This window comes from Apiospora aurea (genome assembly GCF_038362705.1).
Source record: "Apiospora aurea strain CBS 24483 chromosome Unknown utg000006l_segment0_segment0, whole genome shotgun sequence".
Classification (NCBI taxonomy): domain Eukaryota; kingdom Fungi; phylum Ascomycota; class Sordariomycetes; order Amphisphaeriales; family Apiosporaceae; genus Apiospora; species Apiospora aurea.
In genome coordinates this window covers 5,305,539-5,330,449 of record NW_027117393.1, presented here as the reverse complement: position 1 = coordinate 5,330,449, position 24,911 = coordinate 5,305,539, and the positions used below count along the sequence as shown (strand labels likewise).

At 58.0% G+C, this 24,911-nt stretch overlaps 12 protein-coding genes across 12 annotated transcripts; 4 read left to right on the top strand and 8 right to left on the bottom strand.

The window, feature by feature from the left end:
* Window positions 1-1,021: 1,021 nt before the first annotated feature.
* On the bottom strand, window positions 1,022-2,704 carry PG986_010260 (Major facilitator superfamily domain- general substrate transporter; the record flags this gene model as incomplete). The annotated part of the gene is made up of 3 exons (XM_066846482.1): window positions 1,022-1,342; window positions 1,424-1,534; window positions 1,589-2,704. The coding sequence occupies 3 exons, from the start codon at window positions 2,702-2,704 to the stop codon at window positions 1,022-1,024; spliced, it is 1,548 nt and encodes a 515-aa protein (XP_066698880.1).
* Window positions 2,705-3,269: 565 nt separating this feature from the next.
* Window positions 3,270-3,470, top strand: PG986_010259 (uncharacterized protein; the record flags this gene model as incomplete). Its single annotated transcript, XM_066846481.1, has 1 exon — window positions 3,270-3,470. One exon carries the CDS (start codon window positions 3,270-3,272, stop codon window positions 3,468-3,470), a length of 201 nt encoding a protein of 66 aa, XP_066698879.1.
* Window positions 3,471-3,995: 525 nt separating this feature from the next.
* PG986_010258 (uncharacterized protein) lies at window positions 3,996-4,223 on the top strand (the record flags this gene model as incomplete). The annotated part of the gene is made up of 1 exon (XM_066846480.1): window positions 3,996-4,223. The coding sequence occupies one exon, from the start codon at window positions 3,996-3,998 to the stop codon at window positions 4,221-4,223; it is 228 nt and encodes a 75-aa protein (XP_066698878.1).
* A 585-nt stretch (window positions 4,224-4,808) lies between these two features.
* PG986_010257 (uncharacterized protein) lies at window positions 4,809-6,002 on the top strand (the record flags this gene model as incomplete). Its single annotated transcript, XM_066846479.1, has 1 exon — window positions 4,809-6,002. One exon carries the CDS (start codon window positions 4,809-4,811, stop codon window positions 6,000-6,002), a length of 1,194 nt encoding a protein of 397 aa, XP_066698877.1.
* Window positions 6,003-6,843: 841 nt separating this feature from the next.
* Window positions 6,844-7,786, bottom strand: PG986_010256 (uncharacterized protein; the record flags this gene model as incomplete). Its single annotated transcript, XM_066846478.1, has 2 exons — window positions 6,844-7,443; window positions 7,745-7,786. 2 exons carry the CDS (start codon window positions 7,784-7,786, stop codon window positions 6,844-6,846), a joined length of 642 nt encoding a protein of 213 aa, XP_066698876.1.
* A 788-nt stretch (window positions 7,787-8,574) lies between these two features.
* PG986_010255 (alkaline-phosphatase-like protein) lies at window positions 8,575-10,182 on the bottom strand (the record flags this gene model as incomplete). Its single annotated transcript, XM_066846477.1, has 1 exon — window positions 8,575-10,182. One exon carries the CDS (start codon window positions 10,180-10,182, stop codon window positions 8,575-8,577), a length of 1,608 nt encoding a protein of 535 aa, XP_066698875.1.
* Window positions 10,183-10,678: 496 nt separating this feature from the next.
* Window positions 10,679-12,669, bottom strand: PG986_010254 (uncharacterized protein; the record flags this gene model as incomplete). Its single annotated transcript, XM_066846476.1, has 2 exons — window positions 10,679-12,409; window positions 12,493-12,669. 2 exons carry the CDS (start codon window positions 12,667-12,669, stop codon window positions 10,679-10,681), a joined length of 1,908 nt encoding a protein of 635 aa, XP_066698874.1.
* Window positions 12,670-13,683: 1,014 nt separating this feature from the next.
* On the bottom strand, window positions 13,684-15,933 carry PG986_010253 (Arylsulfatase; the record flags this gene model as incomplete). Its single annotated transcript, XM_066846475.1, has 8 exons — window positions 13,684-14,142; window positions 14,245-14,427; window positions 14,448-14,701; window positions 14,764-15,110; window positions 15,193-15,299; window positions 15,364-15,443; window positions 15,492-15,577; window positions 15,653-15,933. 8 exons carry the CDS (start codon window positions 15,931-15,933, stop codon window positions 13,684-13,686), a joined length of 1,797 nt encoding a protein of 598 aa, XP_066698873.1.
* Window positions 15,934-16,940: 1,007 nt separating this feature from the next.
* On the bottom strand, window positions 16,941-19,005 carry PG986_010252 (general substrate transporter; the record flags this gene model as incomplete). Its single annotated transcript, XM_066846474.1, has 7 exons — window positions 16,941-17,077; window positions 17,158-17,216; window positions 17,287-17,514; window positions 17,577-17,926; window positions 18,014-18,354; window positions 18,451-18,780; window positions 18,861-19,005. The coding sequence occupies 7 exons, from the start codon at window positions 19,003-19,005 to the stop codon at window positions 16,941-16,943; spliced, it is 1,590 nt and encodes a 529-aa protein (XP_066698872.1).
* Window positions 19,006-19,730: 725 nt separating this feature from the next.
* PG986_010251 (uncharacterized protein) lies at window positions 19,731-21,541 on the top strand (the record flags this gene model as incomplete). Its single annotated transcript, XM_066846473.1, has 3 exons — window positions 19,731-19,918; window positions 19,977-20,135; window positions 20,194-21,541. 3 exons carry the CDS (start codon window positions 19,731-19,733, stop codon window positions 21,539-21,541), a joined length of 1,695 nt encoding a protein of 564 aa, XP_066698871.1.
* A 244-nt stretch (window positions 21,542-21,785) lies between these two features.
* Window positions 21,786-22,766, bottom strand: PG986_010250 (glycoside hydrolase family 3 protein; the record flags this gene model as incomplete). The annotated part of the gene is made up of 1 exon (XM_066846472.1): window positions 21,786-22,766. The coding sequence occupies one exon, from the start codon at window positions 22,764-22,766 to the stop codon at window positions 21,786-21,788; it is 981 nt and encodes a 326-aa protein (XP_066698870.1).
* Window positions 22,767-22,829: 63 nt separating this feature from the next.
* Window positions 22,830-24,738, bottom strand: PG986_010249 (uncharacterized protein; the record flags this gene model as incomplete). The annotated part of the gene is made up of 5 exons (XM_066846471.1): window positions 22,830-23,276; window positions 23,461-23,737; window positions 23,843-23,911; window positions 23,986-24,549; window positions 24,632-24,738. 5 exons carry the CDS (start codon window positions 24,736-24,738, stop codon window positions 22,830-22,832), a joined length of 1,464 nt encoding a protein of 487 aa, XP_066698869.1.
* Window positions 24,739-24,911: the final 173 nt, after the last annotated feature.

The window sequence follows — 24,911 nt, the reverse complement described above, 5'->3', positions numbered from 1 at the left end:
AGCAATTGGCGAAAGAGCTGGAACAGTTACCAGTTGATCAATCCATGGTTCGAATACCACTGTGTGCAAAGAGTTTTTCCCTTGTGCTTTATTATTACAACCTACCGTACTGACTGCCCAACACAACGGCTGGCACTACTTACCCTCCCAATGATGAGCGACTTGCAAATCTTTAATTCTGACATTTCGAAATACGGCAAATAACAACAGTCATGCGTTAACATGTAGTCATGTGTCGATGTCTGCTTACTCACCTGCGATGTTGTTTCGAAGCTTACGAATTAATCACTGACAGAATGTGACGTTATGTTACGATCTTAGTAAGATATACCCATAAATAGTTTAAAAGAAGGACAGTAGATGCAGACGGGAAGCCCTGATGATAAACGGTTAAAGATTGGAGGGAGGAGAAAAGAACAAAAAGAAAAACAAAATGCCGTGGCCACAGCAAGTTGCTTCCCAGAGTTTTCTATGATCACCAGGCAAACCGTTTTCGGGGGGACGAACCTCAAGCCTTCGGGGCCCTGTCAAGGGTGAACACCTACTCTCCTCTAGGAGCGGGAAGTCCGTCATCACACAGTTTGACTTCAAGTCTCGCAGCCTGCCAACTGCGCCACCCGGTCAAGCTTGCTCGGGACTGTTAGGAGATGTTTGGTCTATTAGGCATTATGAACCCCCAGCTGCAGCTAATTCTGAGGGAGCTATGGCCACTCAGTTACTTACAGGCACCTACTGCACCTAGCTACCTACATGTAAGGTGTCCAGGCTGGAACAACTACAATTAGGTCACCTTGGCTACTGCTAACAGCTCCCCTAACCCCCCTCTTCAATGGTCTGATTTTATCTTGTTATTGCAATGCATTGCACCCATGCATACATTATTGAGATAGCTCTGTTAACAAATCAGACCTTGCGCGAACGTGTAGGAGGAGACGGCAAGACCACACCGCCTGCCAGCCCTCAACACTGATAAGCCACGCACCATCAACCAAACTCGATTGCCCAGGTACTTTCCAATCCCTCATTGCGGCGCCATCTTACTCATGCCACGGATCTTGGCGCCATATTTGTACAACAGAAACGGCACAGGCGCCATGAGCGTCGCGAGGACGGCGGGGATGGTGAGAGCCTTGTGCGGTCCCAGCCGCTCGTACATGGGGACCGAGGCGGGTATCACGGCCCCCGCTATGATGTACCTCACGCTCGTCATGACCGCCAATGCAAAAGCGGCGTGCATCTGGTAGACGAAGACCGTGTAGATGAAGGTCGTGGTGAAGATGGTGACGAGGCCGTACCCGAAGAAGACGGATCCGACGATGGGGACCCAGATGTTCACAGACGGCTAAAGTTGAGAAAAGGATGGTTAGCAATCAAGTCAAGTTCTTTTCTGTTTTTGTTGGAGGGGGATAATTTCGGAACGTACGTAGCATGTCCAGGCCATCCACCAAAGGGACACGGGAAGGGAGATGGACCCGCCCAGCATGCCGTACCACAGACATATCTCGGGCATGAGCGTCCCAGCTTCCGCTGCCTTCTTTGTTTAGTTGTAGACGAGCGGGATGAGCGGTAGAGCTAATACGTCCCCCACCAGTAGCGCCGTCCACAGGATGAACGTAAGAGGCCGCGAGATACCGTACGTCTGTTGGAAGATGAAGGGGTAGCCGTTGAGGATGGTGAACAGGACAAAGTAGATGACGGTCAGGTAGAAGGTGAAGATGAGGATGATGGGTTCCGTGCGGACCATCAGGAAGGGCCGGTAGATGTTGACGAGCAGCCTGCGACCCAGCGTGTGCGCCGTGGCGTGGTTGCCGATCCGGTGCCGGTCGTCGCCCGTCAGCTCGCGGATGTGCCCGGCCCGCCACTCCAGCAAGACGGGCCGGTACGTCTCGGGCTGCCACAGGACCACGTAGACCAGGACGGCGCCCCCGAAGATCAGGGCAACCCAGTCGGCCCAGCGGAACCCGAGGCGGGGCAGGTACGCGCCCACGACCGGGCCAAGGAGGGGCCCGGCGTACGACGTCATGGTGGCGAACGGGACGGCGTAGACCATCTGCAGCGGGCCCCAGACGTCGGCCATGCTGCCGCCAGCGGCCGTCATCGGGGTGGAGCCGAAGAAGCCCGTCAGGAAGCGGAACGCGACGGCGCCGCCGTAGTCGGGGGCCAGCGCTTTCGCCATGACGAAGATCAGGAAGAAGGCAAAGGTGGACATGTAGACGACGTTGCGCCCAAAGGTCTCGGACACGGTGCCGGCGAACAGGGCGCCGACGCCGCTGCCGACCAGGTACAGGCCCGTCGTCAGGGAGCCGGCCACCGCGCCGACGCCGTAGTGGGCGTTGAACTCGGGTGCGACGGGGGCGTCGATGGACGAGACCAGGGTGATGGCCAGGGTCAGCAGGCAGACGGCCAAGGTGACGGCCCATTTCTTGGCCAGGCTCCAGTTTTGCGGGTTGAGCGGATCGTCGTCCTTCCAGCCGACAATGTTCGTCACGGCGCCATCGTCCTCGGCCGGTCGCGTACTCGTGACGCCCGGGAGTTGCGGAGGCACAGAGGCAGATGTTTCGCTGTCATGGCTGCTACTTGTCGGTGTCGGGCTGTTGGCTCCGAAGGACGCCGAGTCGATCGCTGCGGCTGAAGGGCGTTTGCTCTGTGCGAGATCATGTTCGACCGCAGCCCGAATGCGACGGTACTGACGAAAGGACTGCATTATGGGAATGGGGGTATCGTAGGCTTGCTCCGAGGGGAAATTGACACTGAAAACATGCACATCGTATAGGAATTGTCCTGGTCGGAGCGAACTCCAAGCTGATATTTGTACTATAGCTAAAGCATCAAAGTGTAGTCTCTCTCTCCCATTGCTAAGCAGTATCTGATGATATTTTTATTACAAATCTCCCTGGAGTTCAACCGGGTGGCTTCAATTCCGACTTGCCTCTGGTTTCTCGACGGTTTGAGCAATACAGAGCTGACATAATCGCCGTTGCTGGACCCCCTTTTTTGAGTGACCCCCAACGGAGTTAACCCCTGTCTGACTGTCGTCCCTGTGCCGCCGTGGGACCCACCGGAGTCAACTCCTGGATCCCTGTCGTCTGATCGTCTGACATGCATTTGGACGTTCCCAGCCTGTCCCGAGAGCGGCACCTCTTGGTCACCTCTTCAGTCATTGCAAATCACTCTAGCCCTGTTCCGCCCTGCCAACTTTTCAGCATTCACTTACCCGCCTGCCCGCCGCGTTCGGAGTTGACTCTCAGCTCCCCATCGTGGACGCGAAAATGGAGCAACCGCCCGACTCCATAATCCCAAATGTGGTTGCGCCAACTCCCGCGGCGCCCGCGCGCGTTGCCATGACCGGCGCCTGGTCGCCTGCCGAGGACGATCGATTGACCGCGGCAGTATCCACGCACGGCACCCGCTGGACGAATGTGGCCGCCGATGTTCTGACCCGCACCGGCGAGCAGTGCGCGAAACGGTAGAACGATCACGTCAATCCCGCCCTGGAACATGGCCCGTGGTCTGCTGACGAGGACAAGTTCCTCTTGGATTTGGTGGCCCTGCACGGCCACAACTGGAAGCTCATGGCCGATGCCTGCCTCAAATCCAGATCGTCTTTGGCCATCAAGAATAGATACGCGCTTCTTGCACGTCGCCAGAGACGTCACAAGAAGAGGCAGATGGCGCCGAACGGAACGCATCAGAGAGAAACGATAGATGACGCCATGCAGAACATGCATCCGTTACCTGGCAGTTCTCTACACATGAATCGGGGGGACTACTTGGGCCACGGCACATTACCGTCTTCTCTACCGCCATACTGCACTACCGATGCGTCCACCCTTCTGACTGCACAGGAAAACATCGATACAATACCGCAGCCAAGCCAAGGCTACTACTCCCGGCAGCACGATGAGGAAACGAGCCAGTTTATGTCGTGTCTGGACTAGTTGAGACTTGACGTCATAGCGAACGTTCCCGGCGGTTCGACCGGTTCTTCAAATGACATGGTGCTCGCCACCGGAGGGGGCCGGCACAGCCAAGCACAAGACTCGCTGGTGACCAAAGGGGATAGCCGTCCTGGGAGTCCCGAAGCGGGGGTCGAGTTCTCGGTCACCTGCACGCGGGCGAAACTCAAGGCGATGGTGTGCCACGCCTTTGAAGAGGCCATGTTGGAAGTGGCTGGACTTCCCGACGAGTCGCAGATGACAGTCACGTTAAGGCTCAAGAGGTGACAGGGTATCATTTAATCGTACTAGCCAAAATGGTGAGGTGGACTTCGACCCATCCTGTAAAAGAGTTTTAGAGATAGAAGAACTGCCTCAAAACATATCACTTCGGATCGACCAAGAGAACGAAGAATCCTAAAATGCACCATGGGAGCGAAGGTTTCGCCAAGCCAGGAGATCCCATAGTATTAATTGAATCGTGACCAGCAAAGTTTTCCAGTTCGTAAATCTCTTTTATAAGTTGTACAAAAGTCCCAGTCAAATTCCGACGCTCAACTCATATCATCATCGGTGTAGTCAAGACCTGACCCAGAAGTTGAAGATAATGCCTCCCTCATCAGATAATTCATCGGACCAATCGCGTTCAGCGTCGAGGAACGTGTGGTATGGCCACCTGCCCTGTGCCTGCTCTTCCAGCAAAGGATGCGATTTCCACCGGATGATCCTACAGTCCGAGGCATTCTACAACCCTCTGCTTCCCCCAATGCCCCGGCGAAACTGCTATATTATGAGGACCGGCCGCGCATGGTAGAATCGAGTTTCTCCAGCATAGGCGGTCCAGTGCCAAGTCAGGCACAGGGCAAAGAAGACATGCCTTCATCGAGCAGACCGGACAAGAAATTGCCTCCTTTACCTACACGCTCCCAGCCGAAAAGTCGTGTTGGCGTTTTCCGGGGTCTGCCTACCCGACTTCGCAAACTTTGGTCGCACGAGGAATCCCCACTACAGACGGATGAAGTCGAGTCGCACACCGACGACGAAGACAGTCCTCCTGCATATTCCGCCGAGCTCGAACAGACCAGCACAGACATCCGAACGCCACCGCCACCGCCACCTTGGTCCGTCTTGGAAGAGTCTACAGACGTCTCCTTCTACCCGGGACACCGCCCGGGCACCGACACGTCGTGGAGCCAGATGTTCGTCAAGGTGGGACCCATGGACCCCCTCGTCGTGCCCCGGACAATACTACCGTTCGACGCCACCTCGTTTGGCACGCTCGTGCCCATTCATCCCGCCGTGTCCTATCACCTGGCGTTCTACCACCTCCACTGGGCACGCCGGGCTATCGAAAAAAGCAACAATCTAGATAGGTCCGTCCACCTAGCGGCGTGTGCCGGCGAGTCCGGTCCAACGACGACACGGGGCGGCGGCCCCAGCCCCAACTTCACGTGGTCCAGCGAGTTGTATTGGCCGTCACGGCTGATGCAAAAGCAAGAGCTTAGTTTCCGTGTTGATGCGCAGGGCGCCGCAACCCAGGCCACTGATACCGAGATCAGCATGTGCCCTCACATCACCGTCTCGCTATCGAGTCTGAGGGTCGACACCAAAGACGACGGCGAACTCAAGGCGTCAGCACAGATATCCTATAAGCCAGCGACGCACCCGAGAGTCGACTGGGATAGCAAAAGGGGCAATTTGGCCAAGATCCACCGTTGTACGATCTGCTTTTGCGACCTGGAACAAAACCTGGAGATACGAGGGCACGAGGTCTGCGTCCGCTTCACCGTCTACCGGGACTTGGGCGACGGCATCGACCGATTCGGCCCCAAATGGAGGTCGCTGCTGACGGGCGAAAAGTCTGGGACCCGACAAGCCTCCCAATCAAAATACATAACGTACAAGAATGTTTGGCAGTCTGCGTACTTCCTCAAGCGACCCAGTGTTCAACTAGTCACTTTCAAATCGAGGTCCGGGGATTGGACGGGGTTGGACGGGATCAAGATGAAAGATTCCAACGTAAGGGAGGAGGCACGGAACGTGGTCACCTGGTTAGAAAGGACTTGACCACAGCGCGGAATCTTTAGCTAGACAACCCATAGAGAATAAATCAGGAAATAATTCAGTTTCGTGTGGCAATCCGTTCTTCTTAGGCACAGCCTCCGGTACATCTCGACCTAGACCCCAATCCACCTCCCATCTGTGCATCAAGATGGCGAGAGGTCGTCGACATAAACCTGTGGCTTTGCTGTGGCACGGATAGAGTTTCGGGACTTTTTGTGTGCTCTTGCTTTTAGCCGTTTCCCCGCGCCACCCCCTTTCTCAAGTGGCAGACAAACTTGAAAATCTTATCAGCGAAGCTGCCAAAGCTACGTTTCACCTATACATTCAGTTGGAACAACATGGTCCTTACATAGTCGTCCTCGTTGTGAGACCGCTCATTGCTTGCTTTTGTATCTCAAAGTGACAAAATCTGGCGTGTGCAGGTCTCAATTAGTCTGTATCTAGCCTGCCTCTTCAGCCTCGATCAGCTGTACAGTTTGTATTCACGGCCACTTCGTGGAAGCCCGCTAGCCAGTATTAGGGGTTAGTGTCTCGGGGCTGAGGGGGCTGAGGCCTGCTGACTCATCGGTATGGAGCCGGTTCTCCCTGTCGCCCCATTTCCGGTTTTTGTTTTGAAATCATCACTGCGTTGCTTCACTTGGCTTCTTCATGCTGGAAGCACCTGTATTTTGAACTATATAAAGTTCAGCCTGCCATCGATCACCTCTGATTACTATATGATTCCCAAATCCCTGTGGCTGGGACCGGACAATAGCTAAACAGCCCAAGACACAGACCCCACCGCCTTAACACACGCCGCAGCCAACAGAGTCGGAAATGGCATCCAACAACTCGGACAAGAGCACTAAAGCAGCGCCTTCACGCGACGACGTTGAGAGAGGCATCGTGGCACCTGTACGATATCCCGAATACACCATCTATGACATCTACTTCCTGCTCCTCGGCCTTCCATTTTCGTTCCTCGCCACATTCGGCCTGAGGCATTGGATGGACGTCCCCAACCATAGAGACCTTCCGTCCCTCGACCACGAGGCCGAGCGCAGATGGGTGAGTTGGCATTGTCTTTTACCTCACTACTACTTCTGCAGATAACACAACCGAAGATAAGTTCCTGAGGAGGAATGCTGATCAGTTTTGTCAGAAACGGAACTTCGTCTTCCAATTCGGCGCCGTCATCGCCCTGACCATCCGGCTCTGCCGCTTCTGCTGGCGGCACAAGTGGGACCTGCCCGTCTAGGTGACTCCCGAGATCGGCGGCTTCGTCTCGGCCCACGCGCTCCGCTGGGCGTCTGGGAGGGACAACGTGGTGGACGCCTACACCTGCTTCATGCCCTGGACGTACCTGGGCACGCTCGTGGTCTATGTCGTCTTTCGCCTCCGACAGCCCGAGCAGCTTCGCAAGCTGCACTAGAACATGGGCTACCTCGAGAACCTCGGCTTCTGTCTTGTTGGTGTTATTATCGTACTTCAGAAAGCAACAATACCCGCAACAATACACTATTAGCAGGGCAATGTTCACGAAAGACATTCGCCGATAATCGGCACACGGTATAGAATGAAGGGCCCTTCTATTCTTCCAAAGTCGAGTACTTGCTGATTGCTCTACTACTGCCGCATCGTCCCCGCCGCCTCAATCAGATTCTCCTAAGTCCTTCCACCACTTGGCACCATCCCCCGCCAAGCCTTGCATGTTATTCACCAGCTAAGCCGACTCAATTCCTAGCCTTGATGCAGGAGGTGCAGACCTTGCCGCTGTAGGAGCCGTGCTTAGGGCAGTTTCCAGGCATCTTGAATGAGTGTTGGTACTTGGTTGAGTTGCTTGAAGTTGTGTGTTTGTTGAAGTTGTGGGTGCTTGCTGTTGGTACAAATCTGAGACTTGAAGTTCGAAGTTTGTAGTTTGCTTGAAGTTTCTGGGTTGTAGCTTTGGTCTTGGTGTTGTTGGAATTGTTTGGTTTGTTGTTGGGTTGTCTTGGGAAAGATTGCTGACATCGGCTTGGTATTTATACCCCCTTGGCTGGACTCGTTGCACTCACTCCGCCCAACACCTGTTCATAAGAAGGTCAACGATGCCTGTGTCAGTCGGACGTGTTGCCATACTAGGATTAACTTACCAAGTGCTTGATTGGTAGTAATTTGCAGTGGCAGGCCCAAGAGGGTACGCTGGAAACCAGCAGCGTGTATCAGATACGTGCCTCTTGCGTTCATGTTTCGTATACGACACCATCATATCAGGTCCTAATAGCTAAGAGGGATTTGGGGACTGCTTCCGGGGCACACAGAAACATGGACAGGTTGCGCAACTCTTGGCTGGGGTTGAACTCAAGGAAACGCCGCATAACTCGTGCCAACTTGTATACGTTGATGGCGTGAGACTGATGCGGGATGCGGAAACTTAAGCACACAAGCGCCTACATGCTGCAAGCAGTATATATCAATATAAAGAGGGTTTGGCTTATGTTGACCTTGAACTTCTCCATCATGACTTATACATTTGCAGTAACGAGCCCATGCGCCCCGCTCTGCTGTATTCAATGTCTTCCCGAGCTTACTTCGGCGTATCCCACCAGTGCGCCCATCAGATATCTTTGCGGCATAGTTCCAGCTGCCTCTGGTCATGAACCGGCTCGTCCCCGATCTCCGCCATCTTCTCCTCGAGCTTCCGCGTCATCGTCCTCACTATCTCCGCATATTCCGGGTCGTGGTAACAGTTGAACAGCTCGAGCGGATCCTTCTCGCAATCAAACAGCTCCCACTCCTTGTCCCGACCCTCCTCGCCCCCGGGGCTCGGCCGCGCCCCCTCGAGCCCCAGGTCCTCGCAGTACCAGTAGATGAGCTTGTACCGCTGGTCCCGGACGCCGTAGTGCGCGTACGCGTGGTGGATGACGTCGTTGTGCATCCAGTAGCGGTGGTAGGCGACCTGCTGCCAGTCCTCGGGGGTCTTGCCATTCAGCAAGGACCGGAACGAGTACCCCTGCATGTACGTCGGAACCCGCACGCCCGCGAGGTCGAGGAACGTGGGCGCGAAGTCGACATTACTAATAATGTCGTCGCAGACGGACCCGGCGCGGATCTCGCGCGGGTACCGCACCAGGAACGGCATCTGGAAGCTCTCCTCGTACATGAACCGCTTGTCGAACCAGCCGTGCTCGCCGAGGAAGAAGCCCTGGTCCGACGTGTAGATGACCACCGTGTCCTCGGCCAACCCCTCTGCATCGAGATAGTCGAGGAGGCGGCCGACGTTGTCGTCGATGCTCTGGATCGTCCGCAGGTACCGCTGCATGTAGCGCTGGAACTTGAACTCGGCGAGCTCGGCCGGCGTTTCGAACGTGAAGGCCTGGCCCGTCTCCTTGCAGACGAGGGGCTGCATCCCGCGCGGGTCCGCGGGCGCGGGCACTTTCCGGTCGACCCAGTTCCACCGGTCGATCATCTTGACGCCCACCTCGGCGGCCGGGCCCTCGGGCTGCACGAGCTCCAAGTCCGTGTACGTCAGGTCCTCGGCGACGCGCATCTTGGCGACCTTGGCCGCGTTGGCGCGGTTCTTGTAGTCGTCGGTGAACGTGTCGGGCAGGCGGACGGGGTCTTTGTACAAGTCCTTGTGCTTCGAGTCGTACTCCCACGACCGGTGCGGCGCCTTGTGATGGCACATGGCGAAGAAGGGTCGCGACTTGTCCCGCGTCTTGATGAAGTCGATGGTCTTGTCCGTGATGATGTCGGTCGCGTAGCCGGGGACCCGCACCGTCTTGTCCCCTGGCTCGAGGAACTGCGGGTCCCAGTACTCGCCCTGGCCCGGGACGACGCTCCAGTAGTCGAAGCCCGTGGGCTCGTGGTCACGGCCCTCGCCGAGGTGCCACTTGCCGATCATGGCGGTCTGGTAGCCCCTTCCTTCCCCTTGCGGTAATGAGGCCGACCGCAGCTGCTTGGCGACGTTGGGCAACCGCTTGTTGATCTTGGAGTCGAGCGTCACGACGCCGTTGACGTGGTTGTGCGTGCCGCAGAGGATGGCGGCGCGGGAGGGGGTGCAGATGCTGTTGGTGACGTAGCAGTGGTTGAAGCGCATGCCCTCGTCGGCCAGCCGGTCCAGGTTCGGCGTCGAGTTGATGCCCGCGCCGTAGCACGAGATGGACTTGGCGGCGTGGTCGTCGGCCATGATGAAGAGGACGTTGGGGGACGGGTTGGACTCCATCTTTGATGTTGTTGTTGTGTTTTAAGTTTCGGATAGGCAGTGTAAGTCCGACTTGGTGATGATGTATGCGATTCGATCAGTCCTTTTGTCAGACACAGAATCCAAGAAGTATGATTTTGGGCGACTACTAGAAGCGACTGTGATTATCGCGGGCAGCGAGCTTTAAGAGCCAATGACATTCTATGATTAATACAAGCAACGTCCCTCCGGCTTAGGAGCCGGGCATCATGGGATCCGGGGCGGGGAGATACGTTCGCGGGGTCGGATTCAAGAGTGGAGTTTGCTGAACTGCCGAGCACGCTCTACCCCTGCTTGTCACCAGCCCAGTGGGCCCGTAAGATCTTCCACATTGGTCTCGGTAGTCGGCGAACGTCCCACCAGCAGGACTCTACATTGGCGAACTGGGTACATCGACGTCATAGGTATAATCCCGGCAACCCAGTTAACATACTTGGGTTTCGGGTTCCGGGGCTTGGGAAGCTTTCGTCGCATCTTGTCAAATGCAGTCGTGCGACGATCCGGTCGAGAAATCGTGCTGCCACCCTCTCGCGGACCAAATGTTCAGGTTCAGAGCGCTCAAGTCCATAGATTCGGGCCCGGTTCCCAACAAGGCCAGCTCCCCGGAACTGTCCGCGGCCTCACAGAGTGCTTGGCCACTTGCAGTACTGCTGTTAAGGTCCTCCTGACCACGCTCGGAGAACATCACGACACGTGCGTTAGCAGGCGCCGACGGCACGTCGGGATACGTCGTAGCAGTCGTAGCTGCTGACCCGCTAGACCCCGTGTCCCTGTTATTGTATCCGGGGGTGCCAATTCCGCGGGCATCCTCGTCGTCCTCGTGGAATTGCGCCTGCCTAAAGGCGCTGTGGACTCCGAGGTTCGTGTGCTTCTGGATGGTCATGGCGTATCGGGGACGGCCGCGGCCAGTGTCTTCTGAATCCCCATCAGATGCCTCCTCGGGATACACTGGTGTACCCGAGATATAAGCCGTAATGATGCGGTCCAATTCTTGCAACGTCTTCCCCAACATAGCAGATGAGCCAAATAGAGGTTGCAGGATCGCGAGTGTGTCCCTGGCCAACGTCGTCGCCATCTCGGCTGTGGTGTTTTGATTTTGAGGTATAAGTTCCGAGCCGCTCAGGAATAGAAGCAGCCGCGATGCGTGGTATCCGCCAATACAGATATCTCTCGGCGGGAAAAGAAGCGGCAGTCGGAGGTCGTGGACGTCGTGGATGATGTCGATGATCGCGCGAGCGTGTCGCAGACAGGCGGCCGCCGCCTGCGCCACGTAGCCGGGCGTACAGGCCCGGATCACGTCGTCCGGGGCGGCCTCCTGGTAGCCGGAGAGGAAGATGCGATAAATGTCGCAATGAGACTGATGCCGGCCGATCTGCACCGCGATGTATCGCACCAGCCACCTGGAATGTGCATATCGCTTCAGCTCCTCGGCGGTGTAAGGCGGCGGCTCTGCGGATTTTAGTGAGCTCAGCATGCCTTCGACTAAGCCTGTTATCTGGGGCATCGCGTTTACTTGTTGGTGAGAGAGGTTTCGAGTGAGCCGCAGGATGTCCCGCCGGATGATGCTCAAGCGGATGTAAAGCTGCAGGAGTCCACCCTCGGTGACGCCATCAAGCGAGGCCGGAGCCGATCCAGACTCGCCGTCTCCATGGAAATCCTCCTCCGGGCACGGCATTCTGAGGTAGATGAAGTCCGGTGGACACGCACCGGACTCCGGGAGGCCGACCGAGAAGTAGTTGTCGATCAGCATGATGGACCAAGTCAGCCGCCTCCGGACCTCCTGGCTATGGTGATCCAGATCGAGCCTCTCGTACTGCAGGCGCAGCGCGCTCGCCGAGCGCGACGCCATGGACAGGAGCATGTAGCCCCGCTTGAAGTTGCCCGTCTCGACGCGGCACAGGACCGCGAGCAGGAGCGCCTGGGTCCGGAAGACCGTCGGGCTCTCCATGGTGCTCCACAGCAAATCCTCGGCTTTTTGGACCCATGTCGCGACTTGCGAGGGATAGTAGCGCGGATAGCGGAGCACGCTCGCGGTGTAGGCGCAGAGGGCGAGCAGCAGCGCTTCGTCGATGGTCCCGTCGAGGCAGCGCTTCGTGACGGAGACTTCGGAGAGGAACGCCGAGCCGGGGTGCGCGTAGATATGGCGGAAGTAGTCGTTGATGATCTGGAGCTGCTCGTGGACTTTGGGAAAAGGCGCAGCCTGTTTGGGCTGGACTGTCGACACTTATATTCGACATTGAACTTCGCCAAAACTCGCTCATGGCCCCTCCTGTAGAAGCGGCAGCATCGTACCATCCCAGGAGGGAACTGGCGGACGGTGACAGCCCTTCTCCCGAATAGCTCCCGGCGTACTCCGGCGCCGTGACAGACTCCGGAACTTGACTCAGAGGTGACGCTAGCGAGGACGAAAGTCCTCCGCCGCCAGAGCTGCGCCGCCCCCGACGCGATGCCCGGGGACTTTGCCGACATCCATGGCGGCTTCCAGCTGTTGAAGGACCGGCCAGATAACCTGTATTAGTCTCGAACCCGGCGTGGGATTCCCGTCTCTTGGAGTCGGGGTAAACACAGTCTTTGGATCGGGTCCGGCACGACTCGCAAGCCGGACGCTCGCCGGTGCACTTGGACTTTGTGGCGCGGCACGGCGTACAGGCCTGAGGCCTCCGTCTCTTCTCGAGCTGTGTCGACGGGGCGCCCTCGGGGTCTCTTGGAGGCACCGCAAACGAGCAGGGGTACTCCAAGCGCTCGCAGTTGGAACAACGAGGGGGCCCCTCCGCTGCAGCGAACCTTGACGTTGCACGGTCAGCTCGCGCTCCACATGCGGACGGAGCGGGCATGCCCCTTTCAGGAGGTACTCACTTTGCGGGTGCGACACTGGACGCAGGTATCAGCCGATCTGGGAGGAGGCATGTTTCGGGATCGTAGCTCCCCGGCGCGCGTGCTGTACCTTGGATACTCCCCGGCGGAAAACCCAGCTTTCGGGATGGCAAGGAGTATATTGATTACTAAACCTAAACGAACCATGAGTCGTCGGGCCTGTATCCTCAGCCTATGAAGAAAACGCGGGGAAAGTGGAGATGAAAAGCGGGAGGCCAAGAAGCTCGTAATTACTGGTTGGGCACTCTGTTCATCCCGAGACATGGCCACAAGCCAATGGAGAAGCAAACGGTGATCAGGCAACTCTTTGAATTATCGGACGAGTCTTTGAGTAGCTGGCGTGTCCTTGGGTGACGTCTTGATTGACTTCCTACCTCGAATCCAATCTTGCCGAGCCACGAGAGCCAAAGTGGATCGGGCCCGGTTACACTTGATTGGTGGCAGCAACATCGCGTGCTAATTACGTACCGGATCAGCACGCAATATCCATCTAGCCCAATTGGCCAGATGGATACTCCGTTCCCTCTCCTTGGGAACAGTCCCCGACAACTGGCCGCAGTGGCTCCGTGTGTCTATGTCATCTACTCGGGGTCGATCAACAGACCTGACTCAATCTTCCTCGGCCGGGACCAAGGGGCCGGTTTCCCCATCGGTCAAGACATGGACGTCCGCCATGAGCTGCTCCATCGTCGCGCGCCGCTGCTCCGGCCCCCCGGCCGGCTCCGCGTTGGGCTCGACCCCGGGCTTCCCATTGTCCGAGGCCACCCAGTTGTCCGTCGGGTTGCGGTGCGCCTTGCCGAGGTCGTCCTCCGCGCCCGGCGGCCAGAACGGCTGCTCGTTGGCCTCGTCCTGGTACTGCATGCACTGCCCGAAGTGCACCTTGGGGAACTGCTCGTAGAAGGCGTCGTGCTCGGGCGCCATGGCGGCCGTCAGGGAGCCGATCCGGGACTTGGCCTCGGGCGGCTGCAGCGCCGACCAGGGGTCGCGGCAGCTGTCTTTGGTGCACGACTTGGTCACCATCAGGATCGAATTCAGGCGGTTGATGAGGCGCTTGTGCTCCGCCGTCACCTCGCCGCGGGCTAGGTTGTTGATTTCCCAGGGGTCGGCCCGTTGTTCGAGTCATCAGCCATACGTTTGGGGATCGCATAGACGGATCTTCGCGTAACTTACAGAGATATTGTACAGCTCCATCTCGTTGGTGCACCAGTTGAGAAACATCCAGGAGCTCTCCTCCGACACGATCCGCAGCGTCTTGTAGCTGTTGTTGTCCAGCTTCATGCCGGCGTACTCGGGGATCTCGACGATCTTGTCGCCCCAGAACTCGATGTTGATGATCTCCTTGGCCGAGCCGATCTCGGGCTTGAACTGGGGGCGGGATCCTTCCACTCCTCGAGCAGGCTGCGGCCGTCGAGGAACTCGGGCCACTCCTGCTTGTCCAGGCCCATGATGTCGAGGAAGGTCGGCGCGAAGTCCAGGTGGGCGCTGGCGACTTTCGACTTCACTCCGCCCGGGATCCTGGGGCCGCGGACGACGAGGGGGAGGTTGGTGTCTTGGACGTAGGGGAGGGCTTTACCGCCGGGCAGGCGATGGGCTCCAATGTGGTACCCGTTATCGGACGTGAAGATGACTAGCAAGTAGGTGTCAGCAAGCTGCCCAATACTCGGCCCATACGTAAAATGAGGCACATACCATAGGTGTTATCCAGCTGGCCCTTCTCTTCCAGCTTGGCCAATACATCCTCGATGATTTCGTCAACCCCCTGGATGGCCCGGATCCTCCCCAGGAAGAGACGATCAGCCGAGGCCTCTGCCTCGCGGTCCATCAGCTTCATGTCTTTCAAGAAGACGCTCTTTTGTTTCTGGATCTCGTCGGACGGGTTCCAGTTGGCGAACCGCGGGGCCTTGGCGTCGGGGAACTTGTCCGCATGGCGCGCCTGGGGCGTTGGCGGTTTGCTGCCGGCCACGTGCGGCGCATACGGCATAACCGCCAGGAAGAAGGGATCTTCCGCGTCGAGGAGACGTTCGAGACGATCAATGCTAGTCTCGGGATTAGCTACCAGATGGGTCACCAAGTAGGAAGGGGACCATGGCTGGCTGGCCAGGGACACCGTGATCTTACGCCTTGATCCTGACAACGTCGTTGCTGTGAAATCCCCGGTGCTGGACCGGGCGCTCCCCGTTTTGGGACATGACCACGTTGTTGTAGTCGTTGATGTATGGTTCGATCTGGTTTTGGACGTTAGGCTGCTGGACCCCCCTATAGTGGTATCTGGTTTCCAAGGAAACATACCAATGCATCTATGTGATCCCATCCTTTAGGCGGAATGTGGTAGTTGGCCTGGCTATATCCATTGAGGAACTTCCCAACATCTGCAAGAAATGTTAGCCTAGGACTTTCAAATTGGCCATGTGACCTACACTCGGCTTTGTAGCCCGCCTTCTTGATCCAATGGGGGAGATAATTCTCGTTCTCCCCGGCGATTCGCCACTTGTCATAGTTCCCCCTGTTATGCAAAGGCAGCGTCAGTAAGCTGTAGCAATCCACTGCCGTATAGACGCCGAGAGGTATAGCGACTTACCCCGGCGGGCGGACATGCGTGATGTTGGTCGAGTGCGCAGCCTGGCCGCGCAGGAACGAGGCCCGGGAGGGGCAGCAGTTGCTGACGGTGCCGTAGTGGTTCTCGAACTCGACGCCGTGGCCCATCATCTCCCGCTGCAGGACCGGCATAAAGTCCAGGGAACCCAGGAGGCGGTCCTGGTCGTCGGACATGATGATGATGACATTCGGCCGCTTGGCGGCCAGGGCCGAGCCGGACAGGGCCAGCGTGGCGGCGGCTAGGGATGCGATCGAAACATGCATGACTTCGATGAGGCTGGGTCAGCTTGGCGAAACTGGAGGAAAGGCGATGCTAAGTTACGAGACCTCGGGATGGTCTTCAGGCTATATCAACCGAAACCTGTGGCCTTCACCGCATCGGCGATTGCATGTACACGATGCGTCGGGGAATTACCCAGTTACAATGCGCCATAATTCCCTTGCAAGTCTACTGCGGCTCCATCGTCTACGCTAGGATGTTTTATAGCGGCTAATTACTGGGCTGGCCCGCTTATCTTGGTCTCTCCATGTGCCGTCGCCAACTAACGCGACCGGGGCTTTACTACCAGAAAAAGGCGGCGAAGACTTGGCATCATGGGATCGACGCGGCTGCCCTTGCCGTCGAGCTAAGGTGCGACCTCCGTCCGCCGAGGCGGGGTTGGCAGGCATACCACTTTGATAAACTGCTTTTTACCAATACTCGCGCTGTAAAAAAAAAGGGGCGGTAGTCGGCGATCCACTTGGACAACTCCGCAGATGCGGGGTCCCAGAGGCAGGGGCAGGCTGGCGGGGGCAGGGGGCAGGGGGCAGGGGGCAGGGGCCCTATGCCACGCAGCCAAAGCATTACACACTCCGGTGGAGGTGGAGCATCCCACAACCGACGTGACCCAGGCCGTTGTCACGTAACGTACCTGGACCTGGGCGTGCATATTTTGTCGCCTATGGTTGGCTCATCGCGTTCAAAATAGCAACACACAGTCTCAACCGCCTAGCAAGGCGGTCCTCTACAACGCATTTCTGACCGTCTATCTGACTCTAGAGGGGCTGCGAGCAGGATGTTGAATTGGATCATACGTGGTCAGAAGTATGCGTGCTTGCTGCGTACAGAGCAGCGGCCTATCTGCCCAAGAGGAGATGATAACACAAAGATAGATTGCACTTAAATAATCCAGGCTGCGCCTCCAATCTCGTAGCCACTTTTTCACCAGAATCACGCTTGGAACCAAAAGATATCGCTTGCTCAAATCACTAGGCTAAGCCCAGGGGCCAGATCACGGCGGCCCCTTGTTACTAGACCGCGGGTCGTCGATTCGCTCTGCAGACCCCAGTTTGCCGTCGACGTCCGAGCTTGTAGCGTGGTCGTTCTCCAGATCGGTAACGGCGGCTGCGATACCAGTCGCCCGGAAGCCTATTGGAGCCATACAGTAAGTACTTGTGCGCTCTTTGCTCGGGGTCAAACTTCCGAGTGTATGCTCTTGACCGTCTTACCTCTACTTCTCCAAGCGGGGACTCTCTTCTCGAACATCTCGTCGACCTCTTCCAGAGACCTAGAAGAGATGGTTAGCAAGACCGTGGTTGGTCGTCAGGGTTTTATCCATACGGAGAGGGAGTACATACTTTCCAGTCATCTCCGGTACCAAGAAGTAGATCAAGACCAGGAATACGACGGAAATGCAGCCGAAGACGAAGCCGACCTTGGATCCGAGGTCGGCATAAGGCGCCTTGAGCAGGTAGGGCAAGGTGAAGGTGACCAAGATGTTGCAGAGGTCGGAAACGGTCCAGAAAAGCATGTTTGACTTGTCGCGTAGAGAGGTGTGAGGAATCTCGGCCTTGATGACAGTCATGCTGCGAGGCGATGGTCAATATCCATCTCCGAAGCAAACAGGGGATAGGGCAGAGCCACTCACGTCGACCCAAACGCAATCATGTACACGCAGGGGAAAATGATGGACATGGCCAAGATGCCGTGCTGCACCGACTTCGCCGGGTTCGCCACGGTGCCCAGGCCGCCCATGATCATGAGGACCGCGGCTGTGACGGTGCCGACCGTGAGCCCGACGCGGCGCCGGCCGATCTTTTCCACCAAAGTGATGACGAAGATGCAGCCGCCGAGCAGGCCGGCCCGCTTGATCAGCGTGCCGGCGAAGGGGTCCATGACGTTGATCTGCTTGAGGAAGACGGTGCCGTAGGTGGAGGCGAAGGCCTGACCCGTCAGCTGGTTGGCGCCGGCGGCTACGAGGCCACCGAAGGTGCGGCGCTACACGGATGGGACAATACGGGTTAACGAACATGCACAAATTCTGGGCTGGACGATGACTCAACATCTGTGAGGGTGCCGGCTTACCTTGTTAATACCCCTGAACAGCTCGGCCCAGCTCCCCTTGGTCGGCGCGTTGTCAATCATGTCCTGGAGAAGCTGGGCCTCCTGATCGGCGGGGTAGTCCTTCTCGGCGCCGTGGATGTAGTAGAGGCTCTCGACGGCCTGCTCGAACCTGCCCTGGCGCAGCAGCCAGCGGGGCGACTCGGGCAGCAGCCAGGCCAGGCTGAGCGCCAGGGCCGGGAAGGCGAACATGATGGCGATCGGGATCTTCCAGCTGTCGTTGCCGTGGAGCTTGCTGGTGCTGTTGGTGATGACGGCGGCGATGAAGCCGGCGAGGACGTGGCTGAAGGCGTAGATGGCGACCACTGTTTCGATCTAGTTAGTTCAGGTTCAGTGGTATAACCGGTCCATTCAGGAGTAGCAGTAGGATAAAGTCGGGTTTCATAAGAAGATCGACTTACTGGAACCACGAACGGCGGCCGGCACGATTTCAGCAAGCCACATGGGAACCAGCCACGCCTCGGCCCCGACGTGAAGGTTGATGATGATCCTGCCGGCCAAGGCCCACGCATACGACCTACCAGCGTAGCAGATGGCCACGCCGATGATGCAGATGCAGTTCATGCTGTAGAACACGGCCCGACGACCAAACCGTTCGCCGATCTGCGAGAAGATGATGACGCCGAAGGCATATGCGACCAGGGGAAAAGCGTTGAGGTAGGCGAGGTGGTCGACGGTGAAGTCGTATTTCTTGGTCTTGGCATTATACTCGCCGAAGATGCGCTCGTATGCTGAGGAATTGCAGTAAGTCAGCTGATCGTCGGCTATTACTGGTTGTTACGCGTGTGCTCCTGGAAAGGGGGGCGCCCACCGTTCATGGCCTGAACCGTAGATAGCACCGAGTTCTCGAAACCGTAGGCGAACACGCTGGTCATCAAAACCATGGTGGCCAGGATCAGGTTGGTCGAGACATGCTTGGTCGCCTTGTAGTTGTGGTCGCGGAGAAAGTGCCCCATCTCGGCGGTGGTCGTCCAAGGACAAACAACTACAGAAGCCGTAAGTTGACGACGAGGCAATGGATATATCCGGGCCAAGCAAAACAATGTTCAAATGTCGCTCGGAACTCTATGCAGTCTTGGGCTGGAGAGTAGAAGCTTCGAGGACTGGGATCCATTTAGCTTAGTTTGATAGCTTGTTCAAGCAATCAATCCCAACTTACCTAACCCAGCAGCCAGCAGTATGTCGTCAAGCACGCAATTGGTGGAGCAAAACACATGCTCGCTATCGAAAGTCTGGGGTAACAGTGAAGCCGTCAGCAATGGGGTCCCGGTGGCAAGGGCTGGGCCAGTATCTAGCCGAAATTCGCCCATGCTCCAGCTTTTTGCGATGATGCCATCTCTTGGCGCGGTACTCGGCGAACACATCCTGGGCTCTTGGCGATCGTCGGGGTCGATTCCGGACTAGCGGGGGCTGCGTATCCGGTAGTCGGCGATGACCCCTGTCCCCGGTAGTCGGATGACCAACCATCAATATCCTGTACCAGTAAGACCAGCATGCTCAATCTCGCCTATTAACGCGGCTAATTACAAGTCGCCGGCAAACGGAAAGGAGTACCACAGGGCATTTCGATAAAACAATTGGCACCCGGTCTACATCACGGTAGCTGTCCATAAACCGGCTCGGGTCTAAACTCCGATCGCCAGCAGCAGTCAATCCGACAGACACGTCCACCGTCGCCAATATGGGAAAACGCCCCAACTTCCTCATTGTCGTAGCCGACGACCTGGGCTTCAGTGACATCGGACCGTACGGTGGCGAGATCAAGACGCCATGCCTCGACAAGCTGGCCCAGGACGGGCTTACCCTGACGGGGTTCCACACGGCCGCCGCCTGCTCCCCGACAAGGGCGATGCTGTTATCGGGCACAGAGTTAGTACTTACCCATTGCCTGTCATGTCTCAAGATAGCTCCGCTCAAAAGTTGTGAGCAATCACATTGCAGGCCTGGGCCAGATGGCCGAGTTCCTGCGCAACCGGCCCGAATTCAGGGGTCGACCAGGGTACGAGGGCTATCTAAACTTCCGCGTCGCGTCCGCGGCCGAGGTCATGCGTGACGCTGGCTACTTCACGGCAATCTCGGGGAAGTGGTAAGCCCGACCGGATCACTTATCACAGAATAACTCCATTACTGACGCATGAGCATAGGCATCTCGGATTGACCAAGGAGACGTGCCCGTCAGCGCGGGGCTTCGAGAAGGACTTTTCGTACTTGGCCGGCTGTGGCAACCATTTCAATAACGAGCCTCAACTAGACGCGGGCGAGATCAAATTGCCGCCCGTCAACAGCGACGGGTTATGGATGGAGAATGGCGTCTTCCTCGACCGCAAAAAGGACGTGCCCAAGGACTTCTACTCGACCAAGACTTTCACAGACAAATTCATCGACATCCTGAAGGACAGAGACGGGGAAGCCGCCGCCAAGCCGTTCTTTGGCTATCTGGCTTACACCGCCCCGCACTGGCCCCTGCAAGCACCTCAGGAGACCATCGCCGAGTATCGCGGCGTGTACGACCAGGGTCCGGAGGCTTTGAGAAAGCAGCGGCTAGAAAGCATGACCAAACGCGGGATCATCGGCCCCGATGTGGTTCCGGCCCCCATGTTCGGCCGGGAGCACAAGGAGTGGGCCGACAAGACGGACGAGGAGAAGCTCCTGTCGTCACGACGGATGGAGACCTACGCGGCCATGGTCCAGCTCATCGACGAGCAGCTGGCGCGCGTGGTCGCCCACCTCGAGTCCACGGGCGAGCTGGACAACACCTTCGTCCTGTTCATGTCCGACAACGGCGCCGAGGGCAAAGCGCTCGAGGCCCTGCCGATCCTGAACGGGTCGCCCCTCGACGACGTCGTCCACCGGTACTACGACAACCGCCTCGACAACATCGGCAACGCCGACTCGTTCGTGTGGTACGGCGCCCGCTGGGCCGCGGCCGCCACGGCGCCGTCGCGCGCCTTCAAGACGTACACGTTCGAGGGCGGCATTCGCTGCCCGTGCGTGGTGCGGTACCCGAAACTGCAGCGCGCCAGTGCCGGCGCCATCTCACACGAGTTCACTACGTGCATGGACATCCTGCCGACCATGCTGGACCTGGCGGGGGTGACGCACCCCGCGCCGCAGTTCAAAGGGCGCGACGTCGTGCCCATGCGCGGGCGGTCGTGGGTGCCGTACCTAAGCAACAACAACAACAGCGTCGACAAGGTACACCCGGAGGATACGGTGGCGACGGGGTGGGAGCTGTTTGGGCGCCGGGCCATCCGACGAGGCGACTACAAGGCCATCTTCATCCCGGCGCCGCAGGGGTCCGACGAGTGGGAGCTGTTCGACATCACGCAGGACCCGGGCGAGAACGACAACTTGGCGGGGAAGTTCCCGCAGGGGCTGCAGGGGCTGCTGGAGGATTGGTCTAAGTACGTGCAGGATACGGGCATGTATGATATCCATGAGACGGTGGGTGATGCGGCCAACGCGCCGCCTCGGAAGAAACAGGCAGACTAAGTAGTCCTAAGTTAACAAAGCAAACCCTTAGGTTGATCATTCAAACGCAGAGGATTGTTATGGTTCAAACGGTGAACCGATGCCGAAACTCGCGTTGATGCCGTGAAGTAGGAGTCAAGAAGCGCTTCGTGCTACTGGCATAAAACTGGTGTTCAAAGTTAACAATTCTAGCCAAGTTTGGTTATTCGCGTGATATAATGTGACATGTCTTGGCGGCTGACTGTTCAACCTGATGTGCTTACCACTACAATCCCAACCACCAGCTCGTCTTCTCAACAGTAAACGTGCCTGCCAGCGCCACATCGACACTGCTCTGGCCAACCAAGACATCGTAGGTCCCAGCCTCCATGATCCATTTCCCCGCATCTTCGTCCCAGTAACTCGCGGCATAACGCTGGGGGATGTCCACCGTCACATTGCCCACACCTTTGGGCTCCAGGTGAATCTTCTCGAACCCCTTAAGCTCCTTGGGCGGCCGGTTGATGGATGGCCGTTGCTGGGCCACATAAACTTGCACCACGGCCGCGCCCGCCACCTCACCAACGTTCTTGACGCCGACCGCCACCTTGACCATCTCCTCGGCGGCCCTATCATTATGCTGCTGCTGCTGCTGCTGCTGTTCCTGGGAGACCTGAAACCCGCCGAGCTCGAACGCGGTGTACGACAGCCCGTGCCCGAAGGGGAACAAGGGCGCCCGCTTGGTCTTCTCGTAAAACCGGTACCCGACGTAGACGTCCTCGCCGTAGAGGACGCGGCCGTTCTCGGACCCGAAGTTGAGGAAGGCCGGGTTGTCCTCGACGCGCTCCGGGATCGTGTACACCAGCTTGCCCGACGGCGCGGCCCCCTCGTTGCCGCCGTAGGGCGCCTGCACCAGGGCGGGCACGGCGGCGGCCCACGGCATCTCGACGGGCGTGCCGGACTGGATGACGACGGCGGTGCGGGGGTTGGCGGCCGAGACGGCGCGGATGAGGTCGTTGGTGCGGCCTGGTAGGGCCATGTCGGCGCGGTCGAAGCCTTCGGATTCCCATTCGGCCTGCATGGACACAGATATTAGCTCCTCATTACTCTTTGCAGTGATATTTGATGTCCTGGGTTCGGTACTTACGGTCAAGCCAGCGCATATGACAACTTGTTCAACCTCCTTGGCCAGCGCCACCGCCTTGGCGATCTCCTCATCGGCGTCGATGACCTTGGTGCACCCAAGCCGGACCCCGCCGCCGCGCATGGCCGTCGCGCCAACCTTGCGGATCTTCTGCGTCGGGCTCGACCCAAATTGCAGGAGGACCGCCTACGTCCTCCCCGCCTCCAGCGTCTTGGTGCCGCGCTCCTCCAGCGTACCGGCGCCCATAAAGGTGGCGCCCTGGCGCTGCGCCGTCGCGTTGTCGACCACCAGCTGCCCGTCGACGAAGACCTTGGCCTTGCCCCGCACGGAGCAGCCGAACTGGTACTCGCCGCTCTCGGCCGGCGTAATGGTCCCCGACATGTCCATGTACCAGACGTCCTGCCGGATCTCCGGGTGACTGTAGTCGACGAGCAGCATGTCGGACAGGTCGGTCTGGACCACGTCGCGACAGACGCGGTTGCCGGGGTCCTCGGACGGCGGCTCGTTGAAGAACCGGCACGTCATGCCCGGCTCGCCGTCTTCGCGGGTGCTCATCATGCTGATGGCGGGGAGCTGCTTGTACCCGTGCGCGCCGAGGGTGTACTTTACGTCCGTCGCGTGCTGGGCGATGCCCTAGTACGGGGTCGTGGTATAGGTCGGGCGCAGGGAGGCGGAGCCGCCGCCCGCGTATGCTGCGATCTTGGCGTTGGGGCCAATCACGGCGACCTAGATGAAGACGGGCGAAATAAGCATCAGCTGGCTTCCTTATCACGGAGGATGGTTCAGGTAGACAAAAGGGTGATTTATAGGTACTTACTGATTTACTCTTGTCCAACGGGAGGACGGAGTCCTTATTCTTCAGAAGCACGATACCGGCAACGGCAAGCTCGCGCATGAGTGCGCGCGCCTCCGCCGTATCGTTGACATCTTCCGACACATTGCCTTCCGATGCGATAGGTGTGACTTTGTTCGCCAGGGTTAACAAGTTGCGAACCCGGTCGTTGAGGGCATGCTGTGACACTTTGCGATTCCCTAAGGATACCAGCAGTTTTTGCCCACGCATCCTGTTGACTTTCGGCGTAAGTTTTGTATCTCTTCCAGAGGATGAACTTATGGGGTACTCTGCGCATCCAGTTACTACCGTGACAACACCGGAGTAATATGGAATAAAGAAGGAATAACGCCAGAATGTCACTTACCGCGGAGGACCCGGCATCTCCAGGTCTAAGCCGGCATTGGTAGACTCAGAGGCCGAGTACGTCCCAAACCTGATCGCCTCCTTTAGTCAGCCCCAATCACTCAACGCCAGGTGGACAGAGGCACTACACCAGGATATACATACCAGTCGCTCATGATGAGCCCGTCGAAGCCCCATTCCTTCCTCAGCACCTCCTCCATCAACCGAGAGTTCTCACTGACGTGGACCCCGTTGAGCCGGCTGTAGCTCGTCATGTAGCACAGCGGCTTCACGTCCCTCTGCGCCAGCATGAACGGCATTAAGTAGATCTCCCGCAGCGCCCGCTCGCTCACCACGCAGTCGACCGCCTGCCGCTCGTGCTCCTGGTCGTTGCACACAAAGTGCTTGATGCACGCCGCGACACCAACATTACTCTGCACGCCCGTGACGACGGCCGCGGCCATGGCGCCCGACAGGAACGGGTCCTCGCTGTAGCTCTCGAAGCCGCGGCCGCCGAGCGGGGACCGCAGCATGTTGACCGTGGGGCCGAGCCAGATGTGCGCGCCCTGCGCGGCGCACGCGCGGCCGAGCAGGACGGCGCCGGCGCGCCGGAGCAGGGCCGCGTCCCAGGTCGCGGCGAGGCCGGTGCCGCAGGGCAGGCAGTGGGAGGGGGCGCCGTTGAAGAAGCGCTGGCCGCGGATGCCGTTGGGGCCATCGCTGGTGCGGAGGCTGGGGATGCCGAGGCGGGGGGATGTCGCGGGTGTGCCAGAAGTCCTTGCCTGTGGGCAACGACAGTTAGAGGTCGATATACTTGGCTTTAGTGGCGTGGGTGCTACTATTCATACCTGAGAGCAGACTGATCTTCTCGTCGGCTGTCAGCTGCGAGATGAGATCTTCGACGTCGAAAGGCCCCGCCATTGTGATGATAGGCTGGAAAGGTGTCAAAGCACGTGAAGCTCGCTTCCTCGGATATGTGGATGGCAAATCGTCTTTATCATGGAACGGTGTATCTTGAACAGACAGCCAATAATACTTGGCGCTTTTTGGGTCGGACTTGTAACGGACTATGTGACCTCGGAGGTTGACCGACC